At 40.7% G+C, this 21250-nt stretch overlaps 1 protein-coding gene across 1 annotated transcript in view; it reads left to right on the forward strand.

Moving 5' to 3' along the window:
* The window catches only part of Spmip2 (sperm microtubule inner protein 2), a 116321-nt gene that overhangs the window by 84579 nt on the left and 10492 nt on the right, over nt 1-21250 (forward strand). The window contains exon 4 of the mRNA XM_070013053.1: nt 18711-18900. Within this exon, the coding sequence (XP_069869154.1) occupies nt 18711-18900 (190 nt within the window). The remainder of the gene's footprint in view (nt 1-18710; nt 18901-21250) is intronic.

Below are 21250 nucleotides of genomic sequence, written 5' to 3' on the forward strand. Positions count from 1 at the left end.
CAATGGCCAAGGTTTCTGATTCTGGTGGTTGAACTGAGCTATGTCTCTGTAACTCAGGAAGAAAAAAAGGTGAGGGCTGCATGTAGATCATAAAGAAAGGCTAGGGACCTAGGGTGTGTGTGTGTGTGTGTGTAAAATCATAAGGAGAAGTCAGGAGATGTGTGTAGTTTGTTCTCATCCTTTAAAACCTATGCTCTCTTCTAACGCTTGGCACCCTTTGGCTGTTCTAAACTCAGAATTGTATCCCCATCCCACACCTACTGTCAATGCCATAGTTTTTAGTGTCCTTACAACATCATTCTGAAGATACATCATAAATTGAGCAAGTAGGTGGCCAACATCAGCTTTTGTTGAGTTTCTCTGTGGTGAGCTCATATGTACTTATGGTGTCTTACACAGTTATACACACACTTTCTCTTTTCATTCTCCCCTCCCCCTGTCTTACTGTCTAATCTCTTAACTTGGTTCATGTTCTGTTTAATCATCTAAGTTATTATGTATATGGATATGTATATTTATTATGTATATGTTCATGAGTATGTATGTCTTTTAGGTCTAGCGTCCACATATAAGTGAAAACATACAATATTTTTTTTATCTTGGTTTTTCTAGCTTAGTAGGATGTCCTCTATTTGCATCCATTTTCCTGCAAATGACATGATTTCATTTATATATAATATAATATATTATATAATATTGCATATTATATTATATATATATAATATACACATATATACTTCTTTTTGGGGGGGGGTCGGGTCATGGGGCCTGAACTCTGGGCCTGGGCGCTGTCCCTCAGCTCTTCAGCTCAAGGCTAGCGCTCTACCACTTGAGCCACAGCACCACTTCCGGCTTTTTTCTTTTTGCTTATGTGGTGCTGAGGAATTGAATCCAGGGCCTCAGGCATGCAAGGTAAGCACTCTACCACTGAGCCACCTTCCCAGCCCCCATATATGTTGTAAGGCACCTTGGTTGATTCCATTATTTGGCTATTATAAGCAATGTTCAAAGATATAACTTTTATTGATTTATTTTGGCAACATGAAGGGACTCAACTTGGGTCCTTATACTTGCTAAATAGGAACTCTGCCACACAAACCATATCTTGAGTCCCTAGAAGGTATAATTAAAAGAAGTGCAATTCTGTGTTAGCAGTAATATAAAGTTAAAATAACCTAATATTCCCCAAGCACATTTGTGAGACTATGTCCCTATATAATGATTAAGAGTAGCAGCTGTGCTAACAGACTTTGTAAGTTCAAGTCATAGCTTCACTTTCCACTAGTTGTGCAACTTTGGAGAAATTATTCAAAGAAAGCTTCACTTTCCCAATCTGTCAAATAATGGTAATATATTTTACCCTACAAGGTTATTGTATAGATTGTATGCTTACATGTACAACACTTAATATATGCTAAGTGCTTAATAAGTAGTGTTGATATAACCAGGTATGATAAGAAACTATAGTTGGGTGTGGTGATTTATGTTTATAATCCTAGCTACTTGAGAGGCTGAGATCAGGATTCAATGCTAGACCAGACAAAAAGTTTTCAAGATCTTCATCTCAGTCAATAAAAAACTGAATGTGAGCTGGGTGCCAGTTGCTTATTATTGTAATCCTATCTACTCAGGAGGCTGAGATCTGAGGACTGTGGTTCGAAGCCAGCCTGGGCAGGAAAATCCATGAGCCTCTAATTAACCACCAGAAAACCAGAAGTAAAGCTGTGGTTCAAAGTGGTAGAGTACTAGCCTTGAGCAAAAAGCTCAGGAACAGCACCCAAAGGTCTGAATTCAAGCCCCAGTGCCACCACACATAGAAAAAATTCTCAGGCAGAAATAACATGAATTGGGCTGGAAAGGTGGCTCAGTGGTAGAGCACTTGCCTTGCATGCATGAGGCCCTGGGTTCGATTCCTCAGCACTACATAAGCAGGAAAAAAAGCCGGAGGTGGCGCTGTGGCTCAAGTGGTAGAGCGCTAGCCTTGAGCTGAAGAGCTGAGGGACAGCGCCCAGGCTCAGACTTCAGACCCCACGACCGGACCCAAAAAGAAAAAAAAGAAATAACATGAATTTCCATATTGAAATCTCCATGAAATGTGAATGAAAAACAAGAAAACAAAGCATTGTACTGGGGTATTGCTGGTTCCATCCAGCAGATACTGGGGATGGATGAAAAGTATACCCATGCAGTGTTATTTCATAATCTTTTGCACATTGACAGACATGGTAAAACCAAAGATGTCTTCTCCATCCTCCACTTTTATAAGGTCTGATTGTCTCAGGGCTAGCTTAAAGAAACAGATCAAAAATATATGTTCCGGGGGCTGGGAAGGTGGCTCAGTGGTAGAGCGCTTACCTTGCATGCTTGCAGCCCTGGGTTCAATTCCTCATATAGCAGAAGAAAAAAAAAAAAGCCAGAAGTGGCGCTGTGGCTCAAGTGGTAGAGAGCTAGCCTTGAGCTGAAGAGTGCCCAGGCCCAGAGTTCAGGCCCATGAGAGGACACTGCCTCCCCCCCACCCCGCCCCCCCAAATATATATACATATATTCCAAGAGGTAGATAACAGAATGAGATAAATAGTTTTGGTAACATATCCAGGATACCATAAGCATTCATCCCTGTCTTTTGACAGGATTACTGTAGGAGGTCAGACACATTTAGCCTACGCAATCATACAACCAGCAGGTTTCCCATCATTCATTTTCCATGCATTCATATTTCCTGCACCCTGTCAAAGCTCCTGCAGGGCTTTAGGTTTCTCCCACAGGGCTCCTCCTACAGGGTGTTACTGTGCAACTTCCTAATACTGGGGTGAGGAGACAACTCTGAACCTCCCATAGGAGAAGCAGAGGTCCACCCAGGATGAAGAGCCCATGTGTGTCTCAATTCTCAACATTCATTCTGGATCTAGAAGGTCCTAACCAGGCCCATGGCTTCTCTATCTGATAGAAAATTATTCCAGCCAAAAATTCCATCCTCAGTAATGATCAAGCAGGAAGATAGAAAACAGGCATTTCCAAGCATGTAGGTCACTAAAATAAAAAGTGCTTCAAAGCATCTTTCTAAGAAGTAAGCAGAAAAATGTGTTGTAGCAAGAGAGGGGTTAAACAAAAAAAAAAAAAAGAGAGAGAGAGAGAGTCTAGCCCAAAAAATTAAAAGCCAATATAGGTGCTGTGCTAGGGGAATTTCCAAGATGGTGTCACAGGAAAAGTCCAGCAGATCAGACACTAGTGGTTGGGGGAGAGGGTTGAATGGGGGTCAAGAGAGTTGTCAGTTCAGATGAAATCAGGGGAAAGAGGGTACTTTGGTGTGTGTGGGGGGATTACATTCCAGAAAGGTCTAATAGGCTGAAAGTAGTTTTAGAAAAGGGGCTATTTGAGTCAAGTAGCAAGGGGATATCTTTTATAAGCATTTTTAATATTGCTTACATGTATGCTATGTGTACTTAATTTAAAAAGCACTGTTTGAAAAGTTATTTGATAAAAATAAAAATTAACCTATAGGGGTTAATAGTCAACTAGAATTTCAATAAGTAAGACTCTTAAACTGAAAAAAGAGAATTCCAATCTAAAAATCAGGACTGTTGGTGTTAAAGGAACATTTAGAGACCTGACTAAGCCAAGTTTTTTTGTTTATGCAGACATGTGCAAGGTATGCCTTTATTCAGCACCAGCTGGGTGGATGTGGAGAAAATTGCCTGTTTTATTCCACAAGAAATACTGCCAAAACCAGTTGTTAAACTAGTACAGACTTAATGACAGGCACTCTTTAAAAATATATTGGTACATAAATGCATGCTTGTTTCTTGGAGTTATTTTCCTCAAAACATCCATAAATCTTGACAGCTTTCTATTTTTAAGGTTGTCAGTGCCTGAAACACTGGTGGGATTTCCAGAAGCAGAAAGTAGCAATGTTTTGCTGTTTTTGAGATTCTCAGCATTCAATCCTCATTTGGTCCTATAAGTTCTTTAACCAGAACTTTCTCTACTCTTCTTTCTGCATCTCTTCTCTCTCCCACCCTTTCAGCTGGAAGGCTTCTTAGAAAGCCATTGCCCAGCCCATGGGTTCTGTGGCAGTGCCACACAGAGAGCTGGTACTTATTGATCCATTCACTAAATACCCAAGTGCTGATATTTTCCAGGTACCTGATAGGCCTGAGGACTCAGGAGACAGACACAGTGCCAGCTTCCCTTGCATTCCATCAGGGGAGATGGGGGACATTAATCATCAGACATTTGATTGTAGACATAGAAGTTGCTATGATGGATAAGTGCAGGTTGCACATAAATGTTTGTGGAGTGTATATTTTTTCCCCTTAGTATGGAGCACTGAGAGAAAAAGGATAAGATGTAACTGATTTTGAAAATCAATTATTTTTCATAAGCACATCTAGCTAAAGAATAGACTGTGGTATTCTCATGAGAAATACTGACTAGTCTATTACAGCATGCCTTGGTAGGGTAATGTTCAGTCCACTGTGTTGCTGTTCACCGCCAGTTCCTAATACAGACATGTAAGAGCTTGTCTGTCAGCTCCATTTTCTTAGTATTGTAGACATCAGAACCAAAGGTCTTATAGCTGTCCTGGAAGCAGCTACTGGGCCTCACAGAAAGGTTTATGTCGACTAAATGAAAATACAGACTACAAAGTACAAGTAAATAAATGAGTTAAAATGAACTTGAATCAGGCAAAGAGTTTGTGCCCTGGAAAAACTGCAGGAAAAAAAGAAAACAGAAGTTCAGTTTAAACTTCATTGTCATTGGCTTAGTTTGGTAAAGCCAAACATTCTGGTGATGGCAACTTACACTCACACATCTATAGGAGTGATGTGCTCATGTCTCTATTAGCAAATGAAGCAGTAGACTAACCACGCAGCCCATTAGTGTGCATCACTATCATTTCTATAAATCATTATTGCTTTCACTTTTTCTCTGGAGCCTATTCATAATCCTCAGTTTCTACTAATGAAAGATTCTTTGTGTCAGCTTTGCAATTGGATAGACTCAGAATTAATCCTTATAATCTTATAAAATATAGAGGCTTTCTGAGCCTCTGCTTCACATATTTTAAGAACTAAAAGCCAATGTGTGGAAATCGTGGCCCACATCTGACCCACAGGGATATAGTTAGGTAGATCTCCATCTTCAGAGAGTTGAGGAAAGACTAGAATAGATTACGTTTAAAACTATCACTTCAAAATAGATGTGTTGTAATTTTTTGTTGTCCATTATAAACACTAAAGACAATAGACTAATTTGAGATCTATTGTTTGCCTTCTTGTTTGAAAACAATAATAATGAAAAAACTTTTTTGTTTTTCCAGAAATCTTCTAGGCAGGAATCAAAACCGTTTTAAAAGGCTGGGATGCAGCTCAGTGTCAAAGTGCTTGCCTAGCAAGTGCAACGTCCTAGGTTTGATCCACAGTACCAAAAAAGAAAAGACAAAAAAAATTTAAAAACAATTTTGGTAGAACTTTAGCTTTCAGTAGTTGGTTTTTGTTTTTATTTTATTTTTTATTAGCAGCATCGACTTCTGCTTGGGTGTCATCCCTGAGTGTTATCTGGAGGTTCAATGTGCAGTTACTGAGCACAACGAAGAGGAAGATAGCCAGGATACTTGGATATGATGCTTAAAGTCATTGAAAAAAGAGCTACTGAGGCTTGGGGTGTGCTGAAGTTAGTAATGCTCAGGAGGAAAGTTCTTGTTCAGCATATGTATTCTTCTTGAAGTTCAATTTGTTTCAACTAATCCTTTCTATTTTCAAAGAACAACACATGTCTTGTTCTGACTTTTGAAAAATGTATACACTGAGTTAATTGGACATTATTTAGTGGACAAATTAAATTGTTTTAGAAGTTTGTCTTTTCTATGAAATATCTCACAGTGTGGTGGGAAGGAGATACAGATAACCCAACACAACACCACAAGGGATAACTTGCTATATACAACCCAGTGCAGGGCAAGGAGGGGTTGCATGGAGGCTATCTGTGGAAGAGTCTAGGAAGAGGTCAGGGAGTGAGGCAGGAAAGGAAGAGCTGGAAGAGTGGGAATGAGTAACTGAAGCCAAAACTGACAATGGATAGACACAGGAAATGTTTCAGTGCTGCCGGGTCTCTCAGAGTATTGAAGGTGACATCAATAAGAAGTAAGAGGTGCCAAACACTGCTTTGCACACCTATAATCCTAGCTACACAAGAGGCTGAGATCTGAGGATCATCATTTGAAGCCAGCCCAAGCATATAAATCCAAGAGACTCTTATTTCCAATTAATCAGTAAAGCCAGAAGTGGAGTTGTGGCTTACTAGTTTTGAGTAGAAAAAAACTAAGCAAGAGCATGAGGCCCTGAATTCAAGTCCTAGTACACACACACACACACACACACACACACACACACACACACACACACACACACACACACACACACACACACACACACACACACACAAAGGGGCAAATTAACGACTGAAAGAATGGAAAGCTTCCAGGAGGAGTTTAAATTTTTATGCACCTACCCTTACTCATAGTAAGATTTCTACTGTGAAGTTGATTAGGTTTCTATGGCTGTGAAGGGGGCCTGATGGAGTGAGGGAAACTAGGTGAATGTGGCCACTTGGAAGAGTAGGAGTCAAGACAGTGAAGAGGGAACAGACTGTAGAGTTATTAAGGGCAAAATACTTATATTTTGAGTGTGAGCTTGAAAGCATGATAGAACCATTGGGAACTCTCACTTCTAGTTTGAACGAATGACTTGGCAGTGGACCAGCCCAGGCCAAACACTGGAACATTATCTTTAATGCAGGAAAATGCAATGGCAAGTCCAGGTGGATCTGAGGAATCCCTTGACATGAATGAGACATAGGTACCCAATGCATGAAGCTAGATAAAGGAATGTATAAAGGGTGTATGATCATAATTTTGTTGTTCTTGAAAATATGTGAGTGAATGAGAAACAGGAAGACCAGAAAAATAAGGGCAGAACTGTAGGAAACTCAGACTCAGACCCAAACTCAGATTGCTTTGAAAGAAATGTTAGAGTAGACATACATGGAAGTCTGAAAGACCAATGTTCAAAGTTAAATTAGATGTAAATGAGCTGAGAGTTGGTGACTGGTGCCTATAATACAAGCTTCTCAGGAGGTTAAGATCTGAGGATCATGTTTCAAAGCTAGCCCCAGCAGACAAAGCTAAGATACAGTAATCCCTCACCTATTGCAGGAGTTATGTTCTGAAGACCCTTGCGATAGATGAAAATCCATAAAGTAGCAACACTGTATTTATTATTTATATTTTAAGGCTTTATAAACACTTCACCCTCCTATAAACCCTTCTTACTCTCTTAATCTTTCCCACACTCTTATAAACATCTCTTAAACACTTATGCTCTTAAACACTTTCTACACCCTGAAACCAACATAATTTTAACAACATATACAATTCCATATGGGTACTCACCAGTGAAGTATACTACAACTTGAATGAAGATCATGAATTATGCAGCTGTGCAGTTCTGATGACCATGAAGGTGATGCCGATGAGATGAATGTACTATACAGCCAAGAAGAGCATTACAACTTTATTAAAGGCACCACTTCATCAGATGCTTCATCAGGTGGTACAGTGTCTTCACCTTGGACCATTACTTCTTTTTCTGCTACTCTTCATCTAAGTGATGAACATAGTTATAGAGAATTGCTGGTGCTGCTTTTTCTTCTGAATGAAAAGGTTTTTATAAATGGACATGCCAGGGGCTGGGAAGGTGGCTCAGTGGTAAAGCGCTTGCCTTGCATGCCTGAGGCCCTGAGTTCGATTTCTCAGCACCACATAAGCAAAAAGAAAAAAGCCGGAAGTGGCGCTGTGGCTCAAGTGGTAGAGTGCTAGCCTTGAGCTGAAGAGCTGAGGGACAGCGCCCAGACCCAGAGTTCAGGCCCCATGACTGGACCAAAAATAAATAAATAAGTAAATAAATAAATAAATGGACATGCCACTCATACAAAATGCAGCGAATGAAGCATCTGGGGATCCCATTCTTCAGCCTCTCGCTGAAGTTCTTTGGTCATTCTGACCACGGTTGCAAGACCATCGGTGTTAGGCCAATCGCCTCCTCTTCTCCAACCCATAGATTGTCTTGTTCCTCATCTTCTTCTTCACTTGCTCACTCTGTCTCATCCATGTTAAAAAAATTGTTCAGGCTTATAGCCTAGCCCCCTTCCTCAATGATGGATTTGAACATGTTGTTCATGTGTTCCTCAGCTCCAGCTTTCTCTGCAGAGGCAGCTACTCCATGCAGAGAAACACTCTTGAATCCAAAGTGCGTTTGAAATTTGTCAAACCAGCCCTTGCTGGCACTGAATGGGGCTGGTCTTCTTGGAGAAGCACTCCACCATCCTGCTTCTGCATCGTCCTCATCCTCACCATCATTATCACCATCATGAATGTCTGGGTTTTCTGGAAAAACTATCATAAAGTTTCTTGGCCTTTATCTGGACAGTGTTGGTATCTAGTGAGATATTCTTGCAGTCATTTATCCAGAAGGCCAATGCAGACTCTCTTCTCATAATGGCTTTTTTTCCTCTTTGCTTGGGTTCACAGAAGCCTCAGAAGGTGCAGAACATTTGGGTGGCATCATAGGGCTTGAAATAAATTCAAACTTTTACAAAAATTTCACAAAAACACAACACAGTAGAGCAACACTGCACAGCGATCAGACATCGATGTGAAGTGGACAAGGAGAGATGCTGAACATATGGGCACAGTATGGGAGAGCAAAGAGACCAATGCTACTATCACTGAGCTAATCAGTACCCAGCCTACAGAACACAGTGCTGTGGTTAGTCACCTTCCATTCCATCAGCCAGTAGTGTGCCGTGTACAATCTCACATTGGCAAACTTGTGCAAGCAGTAGTGACATAGTGCATTTTCATTGTGTACAGTACTATATTCCTCTGCTGATGAAATACATAATGTATTTTATTTCCATTTAATTCTTTCAATGTCTTTGAATTAACACTTATATTTTATATTGTTTTGAATTTTTAGGCAAAAGTAATGAAAATCATAAATATTATATAGATACCCATATACTGCAAAATCCCACTATATAGTGAAAACTCTTTAATACAGAATTAGATATATATTTTTTTCTTTTTGTCGGTCATGGGGCCTGAACTCTGGGCCTGGGTGCTGTCTCTCAGCCCTTCAGCTCAAAGCGAGCACTCTACCACTTGAGCCACAGCACCACTTCCAGTTTTCTGGTGGTTTATTGGAGATAAGAGTCTCACGGAGTTTCCTGCCTGGACTGGCTTTCAACTGTGATCCTCACATCTCAGGCTCCTCAGTAGCTAGGCATGAGCCACCAGTGCCCAGCAGATATATATTTTTTAAACCCTCAATACAGTGAAGCCATAATAAGTGAAACAGGATATAGCAAAGGATGACTGTACTTTTATCTCCAGTTAACTAGCAAAAAGCTGGAATATAATGTGGCCCAAATGGTAGACTGCCAGCCTTGAGTGGAAAAAGCCAGGCAAGAACTCAAGGCCCTGGGTTAAGCCCCTGCCCTTGCTGGGCAGTCAAGCACCAAAAAAAAAAAAAAAAAAAAAAAGAAGAAGAAGAAGAAGAAGAAGCAGCTATGAACAAAACAATGTCTCCTGAAGAAAGCAGATAGAAAGTGGCTGGAGACCTAAGTGAAAATAGACAAAAATAGGGCAGGGAAGGGAAAGAGGAACAGAGGAAGCCTTGTGGTATGAGAGGTGAAGTGGAATAAACAAAACAATGCCCTGGCCTTCAAAGGTTTGGAAATGAATAGTGAGTGGAGTAGAGGGAGGAGGAGTCTGTTTGGGATGTGAGAACAATGTCCTGGGGCAAGTGCTGTTGACCCTTGTGAAAGAGCACAGTGAATACAGTATCTGTGCCTTGGTTTGGAGAAGATTCCTTCATTTACAGTACTGAAAGGAAGGAGCTAGAACATCTGTATATAGGAGTTGGGGTGTTTTCTGGACAACTGTGGGGGTAGGTGGAATGATGAAGCTTACTTAGACCTGACAGCCTTGGCATTTTGTATGGAGTCTCTGTGTATACAAGTTTTTGAAATGGTGGGAAAATAGATTTCACTTGAAATTTACTCTTAGACACTACTTTTTGTGTGTGCAGTCCTGGGGCTTGAACTCGGGGCCTGGGCTCTGTCCCTAAGCTTTTGTGCTCAAGGTTAATGTTCTAACAGCCCCACTTCCAGCTTTTTGGTGTTAATAGTTGGGGCTAAGAGTGCCATGAACTTTCCTGTCCAGTCTAGCTTGGAACCATGATCCTCAGATCTCAGCCTACTGAGTAGCTAGGATTACAGGCATGAGCCACCAGCAACCAGCTACTCTTAGTCATTTTTAACTGTACAATTCAACAGTAGCTCAGTACTGAGAGCAGAAAAGAAGCCTAGCTAGGCGAACAGGGAAAAGGTTCCCTCCCATAGAAGTTCTGCATCCCTCATCATGGCCTTGAGCAGTCTAATACTCAGGTCCCTAGACATCATCTCACTACTGCCTTGAGCAGTCTTGTATGCAGGTTCCTAGACACCACCAGAGCCTTGAGCAGTTGCATTAAAACCTCATGTTTTGGACCATTGTCCATGAAAAACTTGCTTGTGAACAATGGGTTGATTGGACCCAGAGTACACTGGAGAGGGCACCCAGTCAAAGGGGCTGAGCAATGCACGAAGAGCTGGTGAAGGCTGTGTGGAGCCTTTGACTGAGTCTAGGAACTTATAGGGCCATAGGCTCTCCAGTGATCTTGAGAATCATATAGCTGTTAACCCCTGCACAATGCAGTGTTCTTGTTTGGGACCTCTGTATCTAGCAGGAGCTCTGGTTAGCTTTGTCTTCAGTAAGTCTTTGCCATTTTGCTTTTCCCTCTGTATCTGTGACTTGTTCTTCAAGACCATAGAGACAAAGGGCCCAATTCAGGCTTGGAATCCAGTTTTTCTGTGTCACTACACTCAATACTGACAAGTGTTGGTCATGGGAAACGAAACAAGGGATACTGGAGGGGGTAGAAAATATGTGCTGGAATTGCTGTTGTGTGCTGAAGTTCTGGAGGTCCACTGGAGGCTGGAAACCACAGCTCAGCTTGGCAATGTTCTCTGCTTGCTATAGAAAGAGCATTTCTAGTTTGAATGAACGACTTGACAGCAGATCACCTCAGACCACAGGAAGGGGCATCTCCTGCAATGGCCATGTCAATTATAGGAGCCAAAACACTGATGTTGCCACAGCCTGGTTGGTAATCTTTAGAGCTGGGATCTCACACATTTAGACAAACTCACTTAAGGCACAATTACCACATATTTGACAATAAATACATTTGCAACAGTGCGCAAAGATAGCAGGGTTTAAACCGAATGTGGCAGCTTGTTTTTTGTCTAGAGGCTAACTCATTAAAATTCAGGATGGATTACATGGTGGGCAGCAGGACAAATGTTTTCTTCCTTGAACAGAACTAAGGTCTTGGAGACATTTCTCTTAGAATCTGCAGCTGTTCAGAAAGACATGATCCAGAATCAACTCCTCCTTGAATTCAGGATTCCACCTCCACCCTTGCCTGGGCATTGGACATAGACAGCGAAGGAGAGAGAGAAAATAGGGCTCTGCTGCATGTGATTATTTCTAGCAACCAGGGGCTTGCATTACCAAAGCAAGTCATTTCAAATCTTAGACTTTAACCCAAGTTCAGTTCCAGCTAATGGTTTAACTCAGAGAAGAGTTCTTCTAAGAGATTGTTTTTTGTGCGGAGAGGTAGTTCCAGTTCTGGGGATCAACTGGGGCCCCTACAGGTCAGGCAAGCCGTTTAATACTGAACAATACAGCTCTCCAAGAGGTTTAAAGTAGGAATAAGCTGGGTGCTGGGTGTCTCACACTTGTAATCTTAGCTATTCAGGAGGCTGAGATCTGGAGATAGTGGTTTGAAGCCAGCCAAAAAGTCTGAGACTCTTATCTTCAATTAACCACTAAAAAGCTAGAAAGAGTTGTGGCTCAAGGAAGGCTGTGGCTCTGCCTTAAGTGAAAAAAGCCAAGTGAAGTGCATAAGAATGAGTTCAAGCCCCTACCAGCACATATATACAAAGAACAAAATGAACAGTGAAATGTCTTGTGTAGTACTGGTAGTGATATTCTGCAATGGGATATAGCAAACTAATTATAATGATTCTTGGAGGAAGAGAAAGGTCATACAGGTGTAAAGCTAAATAGATAAACCCTCTAAGATAAGCTAACAAAGTGCAGCAAGAGAGAAGACAGTGGGAAATCTTAAGCTGCATTTTGGGGATGTTCTCTGAAAAATTTATTGTGGGGAAAAGGGTATGTGTATATATGCCAATCCTGAGGCTTGAACTCAGGATCTGAGAACTGTCCTTGAGCTTTTTGTTCAAGGCTACCACTTGACCACAGCTCTGTGTCCAGATTATTGGTTGTTAATTGGAGATAAGAGTCTCATGGATTTTTCTTCTCAGGCTGGCTTTGATCCTCAGATCTCAGCCTCTTGAGTAGCTAGGATTAAAGGCATAAGCTACCAGTATCCAGCTGAAACGATTGTTTTTTTTTGTTGTTTTTTGGGGGGAGGAGGTTGATTTGTTTGGTGATAGTCCCGAAGCTTGAACTCAGGGCCTGGGTGCTGTCCCTGAGATTTTATGTACAGGGTTAGTGCTCTACCACTTTGAGCCACAGCTCTAGTTTCAGATTTTTACTAGTTAATTGGAGATAAAAGTCTTACAGATTTTTCTTCCTGGGTTGGCTTTGAACCACCATCCTTAGATCTCAGCTTCCTGGGTAGTTAGGATTATAGGCATGAGCCACTGGAGCCCAGCTGAAAACTTGTTTTTAACTGCCTATGTGACTGTTGACCCAACATTAAATGCATATTATTCAGAGGATAAAGATGAGACACTTAGCAAACATGGCAGGATATTGTCATTTATGATTGGGTGGGGTCAGGAGAGAAGGGGAAGCTCTGTGGTATGAAGGAGCTTATATGGGACTCTTCTTAGATGGTGCATCTAAAGCTGACCCATGCCTCTTCCTATGTGCTAACAGCTTAGTGTTGAAGTAAGGTGTTGGGCAGCTGCAGGGAGGGCATTGTTGGGGGTGCTTATGGGGTTAGGCAGTCTGCATCTCTGAACTTCTGCTCCTGTGCAGCTGCATGTGAGCACCTATGCAAAAGGCCACAGGAGAAAAGTGAACTGGGAAACAGCTCATCTTTAAAATCTCCTGTCAGTTCTGGAAGAATCTGGCCAAAGGCATGGACTGTACTATAAATGAAAAATAAAAAATCCCACATAAACAGAGGTTTCCATGCAAATGTTCCTAGGAGAAAATAGCAGGGAAGAAAGCTACTCTCTCAGACAGCACAGACCCTGCCAATGGTTCCTAACTGTCTTCCTGTAAATTTTCCATGTGCCACCAATGGCTTCTTAGCACTTGGGGAAATTAAATTGCAGACAGCTGTGACTGTGATGGCAAACCCTGAAGAAATTGACTGGCTGAGAGAAAGATCATCCTGCCTTGGGGTCACAGTCTGGATGTGTCACTTGACCTCATATGAGCAAGTCACATCAGGATATGAAGTAGTCACACTAGCCTATAGTGACATCACCTTATGATGCTGGGGGGATGCAAAGCCCCGAAGGGAAGTTTCCCTACTTTATCTGAACTCTAAGAGGGTAATTGTAATTACAGTGTGGATTAGGCAATTAGGCTGACTCACTGGAACTTAAACAGTAATTGTGTGTGTGTGTGTCTGTGTGTCTGTGTTGTGTGTACTGAGCTTGAACTCAGGCCCTGGACTCTGTCTCTTAGCCTTTTCACCCAAGGCTGGCATTCTACCACTAAGTCATGAACCTTACCACCTGAGCTTGCTTGGATCCACGATCCTCAGATCTCAGCCTCCAGAATAGCTAGGATTGCAGGAATGATCCACAGGTACCTAGCTTAAATGGTAGTTTTTAAAATTTAACTTTGGAATCCAAAATAGTCATTCTATTACTTATTGGAACTATTGTTAGTCCACTAACTAAAGCCAGAAGTTGTGGGTCAGAAGACCAACAGAAGCAGGGTGTCTCCTGTGCACTTAACACTGGGAGCTCAGTTCTCCATGCTATCCAGCCATTCTGAATCACTTAAGTAAACATTCATTCAAACAAACATTGAGACCTCACTGAATTGTCTGCTCATGAATCAAGCAGCTGCCACTGAGCCACAGGGCCCCAGCTGAGTCTCAGGCCCACCGGGAGCTGTAGTGCTGTCAGCACTTAAGAGTTTCCTCTGGCAGAAGCATCCACGTGAAAGTCAAGCCTTCCCCTCTGCTCAGACACTTATATAAGCAAAGGCCCGCCAGTCATTTCCTAATTGGTGCTGAGACCTATTTCATCTTCTGTCCTATTTCTCTGCTGTCCTGGCTGTGGGGAAAATTTTGGTCATTTCTCAAAAATAAGCCAGTAGTTTCTAAGGAATATTTCAACATTGTTACATAATAATAAAAAAAATTCCAGGGGCTGGGAAGGTGGCTTAGTGGTAGAGTGCTTGCTTAGCACGCATGAAGTCCTGGGTTTGATTCCTCAGTACCACATACACAGAAAAAGTCGGTCGTGGCAGTGCTGTGATTCAAGTGGTAGAGTGCTAGCCTTGAGCAAAAGAAGCTCAAGGACAGTGCCCAGGATCTGAGTTCAAGACCCAGGACTGCCAAAAATAAAATAATACTTCCATTAGTAAAGGACATGGCAAGTTGAAAATCAGTTCTACTGCCCTCTCTATTGTATGTAGTTAGAAGCTTTCACTGGAGATAGAAAAAAAGCTTTGGGATTTTGTGTGTTTATAGATGTTAGCAAAATGGACTGACAATATGTTATAAGTCAGGAACTATAGACACTGCACATAGAAAAGGTAGGAAATAGGCTGGGGAGTGGTTAAGCACTTGTCAGGCATGGGTTCCATTTACCCCACATTGAAAAAAAAAGGAAGAAAAAGAAATGATTTTTCCCTCTTTCAAATATTTTTGAGGAGAGGGGAAGTAGGTAGTGCTGGCATTTCACCGAAGGCCACTTGCTTGCTTAAACAAAGCCTGCAGCCCTTTTGGTGGTGTTTTCCAAATAAGGTCTTGCATTTTTGTCTGCAGGTAGCCTGGACTGTGGTCCTTCCACTTACTCCTCCTGTCTAACTAGAATGACAGGCATGTACTACCATGCCTGGCTTATTTATTGATATAGGGGTCTTAGTAACTTTTGCCTGGGCTGGCCTCAAATCATAATCCTCTTGATTTTTGCCTCTTGAGTAGCTGGGATTAAGCTGTGAGCCAGCATGCCCAGCCTACTCTCAGATTTTCTGATGGGGAGAGTCAACATGACAATGAAAACACCAGTCTGAACGATGTTCTATGGGGGAAAGAGGAGGAATAAATGTGGGCAGATATGGAGAAGGATGACTTTTAGGGAAAAAACACTTGAGCTGTGTTTTTAAGACATAGCATGGAGGTGGGGACAAGAAACAAATTCCAGCCTGAGGAGCAAATCAAACAAGCACAAGGAGCAGGTAAAGCTCTGTGATGTGTTATATTGAGGAGATACTGGCTGACTGATACAAGTTTGGGTTTGGGGATGTTTGGAAATTAGGCTGGAATTGCACAGAAACCAGATTCTGTGGTTTAAATTCCATCCTGAAACTCTGGGGCTCAATTTTCACAGGAAGTAAACTACTGTTGTTCAAATTCTCAAGTCAGGAAGTACTATAATCAAATCTATGGTTTAGGCATAGTAGGAAAAGGAGACAAAGAGGGAGGAAGAGAATGCCAGCCAGATGACTGCAGTGAACACAAAGATTGCCTGCATTGGAGAGGTGAGGTGAAGAGAGAGCCACAAAGGACTCATTGAGACTTGGCAGGTACCTGAATGTGGAAGGAAGAGGAGAAGCAAGTGTGGAAAGTGACTTCCATATGTGTCTTCTGGGGGTTCAGGTATATGGTTATATCAAAAGAATCACAGGTAATCAGTGGAAGGGATAGACAAGGGAAGATGACTTGAGGAGCATAATCATAATATAAATAGCTAACACAAATTTTTTTATTAAAAGTTAGACACTTTTTAAAGTGCTGTGTAAGTATTAACTCATTTAATACTTATTAAGAGTAAGTATGAGCTGGGCTCACACCTGTAATCTGCTGATCAGGAGGCTGAAATTTTATGATTGAATTTCTAAAGCCAGCCTGATCAGGAAAATGAAATTCTTATCTCTTATTTACCAGCAAAAAAAGTTAGAAGTAGAACTGAAGCTCACATGTGCCAGCCTTAACTAAAAAAGCTAAGGACATTGTCTGGGCCCTGAGTTCAAACTCCAGTACCAGCAGACACATATATACATATATACATACATACGTGTGCATGTGAGTATATATGTATATACACACAGAGTATGATTCAGGAACTGGTGGCTCATGCCTGTAATTGTAGCTACTTAGGAGGCTGAGATCTGAGGATTGTAGTTTGAAGTTCATGAGACTCTTATTTCCAATAAACTACCAAAAAAGCCAGAATTGGAGCTGTGCTCAAGTGGTGCTATCCTTGAGCAAAAGCAGCTTAGGAATAACATGTAGACCCTGAGTTCAAGCCCTAGGACCGGCACACACAAAAAAGTATGTAGACACTATGTTGAAAATGAAATATACAACTTGTGGGGGGGCATATGGTAGGGAAAAACGGAGAAAATGAGGGAAGGGGTGACACTGTTCAAAAAGAAATGTACTCCTTACAACTGAATTATGTAAGTGTAACCATTCTGTAATCACCTTTACAATAAAAATAATAAAAGTTGTATAAATTATAAATATATATAAATTTACAAATATTTAAATATATAAGTATGTTGTACTATATAAATATATTTATGTATATAATGCACGTTTACATTTATGTTTATAATTTATTTATATTGTGTATCACTCATATTTACACATTATATAAATATTAATATATGTATATGAATACATAAATGTTTATATAAATAGAAGTAAATATATTATTAATTTATATGTTATAATTATAAATTTATAATTTTAATAAATATGTTTAGAATGTAACAAACTTAAGTTCCAGCTTCCCTGAATTTTGCTGTTTGGTTTTAGAGATGTAAAAAGTGGAAAATAATTCCTATGATATGGGATTGTGAAGCAGATGAGAAGTAGTACATTAAAAACCAGCACAGTGTCTGGATCCTCATATGTCTTAACAAAGGCTTGAAAAAATTCTTATCACACACACACACACACCCCACACACTCACACCCATACACTCACACCCACACACACACACATGCCCACACTCACACACAGGACACACACACACACACACACTCAGTGGGCAAGAGAGAGGAAAAGGGGGAGGATGTTGGAAGCCCAAAGGAAATGGATGAATACATGTTTGTCCATTATCACAAATACCTCAGGGAAGTTAGAGAGAAAGTCTGAAGAGAAAGGATTCGATCCCGCAGACAAGAAAGGATGTTGCTGCTAAGGCAGGAACTATCACAAGTAATGGCAACACACAGTGAAACACAGCACATGGACATAGACAACAGAACCACAGGCAAAATTTTTCTTTAAAAAAAATCTCCATTGGGTTTACTTGTAGATTTATAGACATATTCTAATGATTACAAATGAGGGAAACCATGTAGCCTGTGTGTCTTTAGGTCTGGCTTACTTTACTTTATATAATTTTTTTCCAACTCTTTCCATTTCTTTACAAATGGGGAAATGCCGTTCTTTCTGATGGAAGAATAGAATTCCATTGTGGATATATACATTTTCTTGATCCGTTTATCCACTGAGGGGCATCTGGTTAGATTCTATATCTTATCTATGGTAAATAATGCTGCAATGAACATGGTCAAGGGAAAATGAGTAAGAAGCCCTAAGAGGTACTCTCAAACCTTGCTTCCCAAACAAAATGGCAAATCATTCCTATTTCTGTCTGTTCCCTAGAGTTGCTCTTTATGTTGTGAAGGCAAAGGTGGAGTTAATATTCTAATTTAAGGTTTGGGGAATGTTGCCAAGGATCTCACTGGGGAAAGAAGATGGATTTTCTTTCTTCTAAAATGTCCAAAGCTAGTGCTATTTTTTTTTTTTTTCCTGAATGTCTGTGAGACCTTGAAATCAACAGACTATGTCTTTGAGAACTACAGGTCATAGTCTTTTTTTGGGGGGGGGAGGGGTCTGGTCCTGGGGCCTGAACTCTGGGCCTGGGCGCTGTCCCTCAGCTCTTCAGCTCAAGGCTAGCGCTCTACCACTTGAGCCACAGCGCCACTTCTGGCTTTTTTTTTTCTTTTTGCTTATGTGGTGCTGAGGAATCGAACCCAGGGCCTCATGCATGCAATGCAAGCACTCTACCATTGAGCCACCTTCCCAGCCCCTCAGGTCACAGTCTAGAATCTTCTACACTGGTGAGAAGTCTCCAACCTAAGTGCCAATGGGGAAGGTAGCTACTTCTTGCTATTTCTAGCAGTTGAACAGCCATTTGTAGGGACTGAGGAAAAACCTTCCAGAACCTTCTCAGGATACCAGGTCTTCATCTCTCACAAACCATGTGGCCAGAAGCCACCTCAATTTATAGGAGAAACAGGAAAATCTCATGTATGAGAAAACTGGTGACCTTGTTTCTATACTCTTCCTGTTTTTTTGTTCTTTCAGGCAACCAAGGCCTTCTGTCCTAGATACTGAAGGAAGAAAGAGTCGTGGTTTTCTTGCTTGGCACGTGGGTGATTATGAGAACACCACTCAGAGAAACTCCAATCGGGCCCAACTTTTGAAGCAGAGTAAGTCGACATCACTGAGAGTGTCCCAGACATCAACACTGCCAAAGGTACCAACAAAGAAAAAGGTATGATCTATTGCTTTTTTGAATCACCATAGGCAGAAAAAAATCAAGCTGTATTAATATACAAACTAGAAAGTGCCACTTAACAGTAATACTGTTCACCAGTTTGCAGCATCTTTTAACCTGTGAAACCAAATTGAAGTCTGTATTTGAGTCCCTGCAAGATGTCCATCAAGATAGGGTGCTGTTACCCCTTTTTGTAGCAAATGAACATGAGGTTGTGAAGTTGCCATGAGCATGTCCTTGGTTAAGTTGCAATTTGTGTGTGTGTGTGTGTGTGTGTGTGTGTGTGTGTGTGTGTGTGTAAGAAGTAGGATGGGGATATTGGTTACTGTTCTTAACATTTTGTTGGAGAACTAAGTAAAACATGTGTAAGCATGCAGTCAGCATTGGTCTCCTCAGGTTCATTCACCGTCTTGGCATAATCCCACAGCACAATGACCTTTGCAGTCATCAGTGTTTCCCAAGGTGTTTTAATACTGAGTTTGTATGAGACAGGGAGGAATAGAATAGCCCAGGTCCACCAAGTCTCCATGCTCTACCAATAGTCTGAACAGTACTTACCCTTCATCACCAGAAACCTCCTGGTCCTGCCATCATCTGTGTCCCCTTGACACATTTTGTGAGGGAGTTATAGGAACTTGACCCTTGGAGACTGTGCTAAAAAAGGGAGCTAGCTGCTTATATTCCTGTGGTCTGAATTCTGGGCTAGATTCCAATTGGATGGTTGATTTCCATGTGTGAAAAGTTTTGCACCACTGAACTAATTCTAACTAGGATTAGAGCTATTGTAGGTTAAATCATCCCAAATTCACTAAATTCAAATGAATGTGTTTTATTTTTCCATTTAAATAATACTTTTTATTTTTAAATGATTTAAAATTTAGAGGAAATATAAGAATAGTGCAAATATTTCCTTCTATACTTTTGACCTAGACCTGTCCACTGTGAATTTTCTTTAATGTATATGCATGTATGTATGTGTGTGTGTGTATACATATATATATATATATATATATATATATATGTATACACACACACACATACACACACAATTGAGGTATACCTCTTTGGAACAAGGATGTTCTCCTACATAACCATGTTTATAATTTGAAAATTTGGAAAGTTGAGCTGACACATTTGTATCTAAAACATGCAAAGAAGAATTTTACCAGCTAGGTTTTGCCTATACTCCTAGCTAACCAAGAGTCTGAGATCTGAAGGAGGAGCTTAAGGTTCAAAGCCAGACTGAGCAAGCTAGGTGCCGGTGGCTCATGCCTTTAATCCTAGCTACTCAGGAGGCTGAGATCTGAGGATTGTGGTTCAAAGCTAGCCTGGGCAGGAAAAGCCCGTGAGACTCTTATCTCCAATAAACAACTCAGAAAACCAGAAGTGGTGTAGTGGCTCAAGTGATAGAGCACTTGCCTTGAGCGGAAGAGCTGAGGGATAGCACCCAGACCTAGAGTTCGAGCTCTACGATCAGAAAAAAAAAAAAAAAAAAATTATAAACAGGCCTATTGAGCAGCTGGAGAGGAAAACATTTTATAGTGAACAATTATTTATTTAGATTTTTTTTCATCCATTTATTAGGTCAAAACAGTGAAATCATTTCTGTACTTTGTAAAATGTAAAAAAAAATGGAAGGATTAAGGGCTCTTGTGTGAAGATATGAATGCCTTGATGCTTGTAGAGAAAAATACATAATGAGCTTTTAGTTAAAAAAAAAAAAAAGCCAGTCTGGGCAGAAAAGTTTTCAAGGCTCTTATCTCTAAAACAAACCAAATAATCAGCAAAAACCCAGACTAGGGTGTGCCTCAAGTGGTAAAAAAAAAAAAGCTCAGCAAGAAAGCTGAACAAAAGGGGTGCAGTGCTGAGTTGAAACTGGCAAAAATAAAATAAAAATTATTGGCTTTATAATTTTCCCCAACCCAGCATTCATGATGGAATCAAATAATTTGTTATTTTTTGTTATCATGTCTCTCAAGTCTAGAAGTTTCCTAGTCTTGGTCTTTAATGCCATGTTTTTGAAAGCTATGAGTCAGCTCTGCAGAACCTCTGTGTGCTCACAAGTTGTCTCAGGTTATATGCTTTGGAAAAGAGTGTCAGGTATGTGTGGACTGTTCTTCCTCATGTTGAGCAAAAACGAAGCTGGGTTCCACATATTAGTAAGGGTCATCAATCACTTGGTCGCCACTCCTACAAAATACATGGAACCATGCAAAAAATTTAAAAAAAATCAATCAGGCTTTCTCTTAAATTTCCATACATGCATTGCAAACTTGTCCTTCAAGTCTTATTTCTGGATAACATCCCAGAGTTGTATATGTCTAATAATTACTGACCTGCTTTTTTT

The sequence above is a fragment of the Dipodomys merriami genome, unplaced genomic scaffold, assembly GCF_024711535.1.
Source record: "Dipodomys merriami isolate MVZ:Mamm:240054 unplaced genomic scaffold, mDipMer1.0.p SCAF_9, whole genome shotgun sequence".
Lineage (NCBI taxonomy): Eukaryota > Metazoa > Chordata > Mammalia > Rodentia > Heteromyidae > Dipodomys > Dipodomys merriami.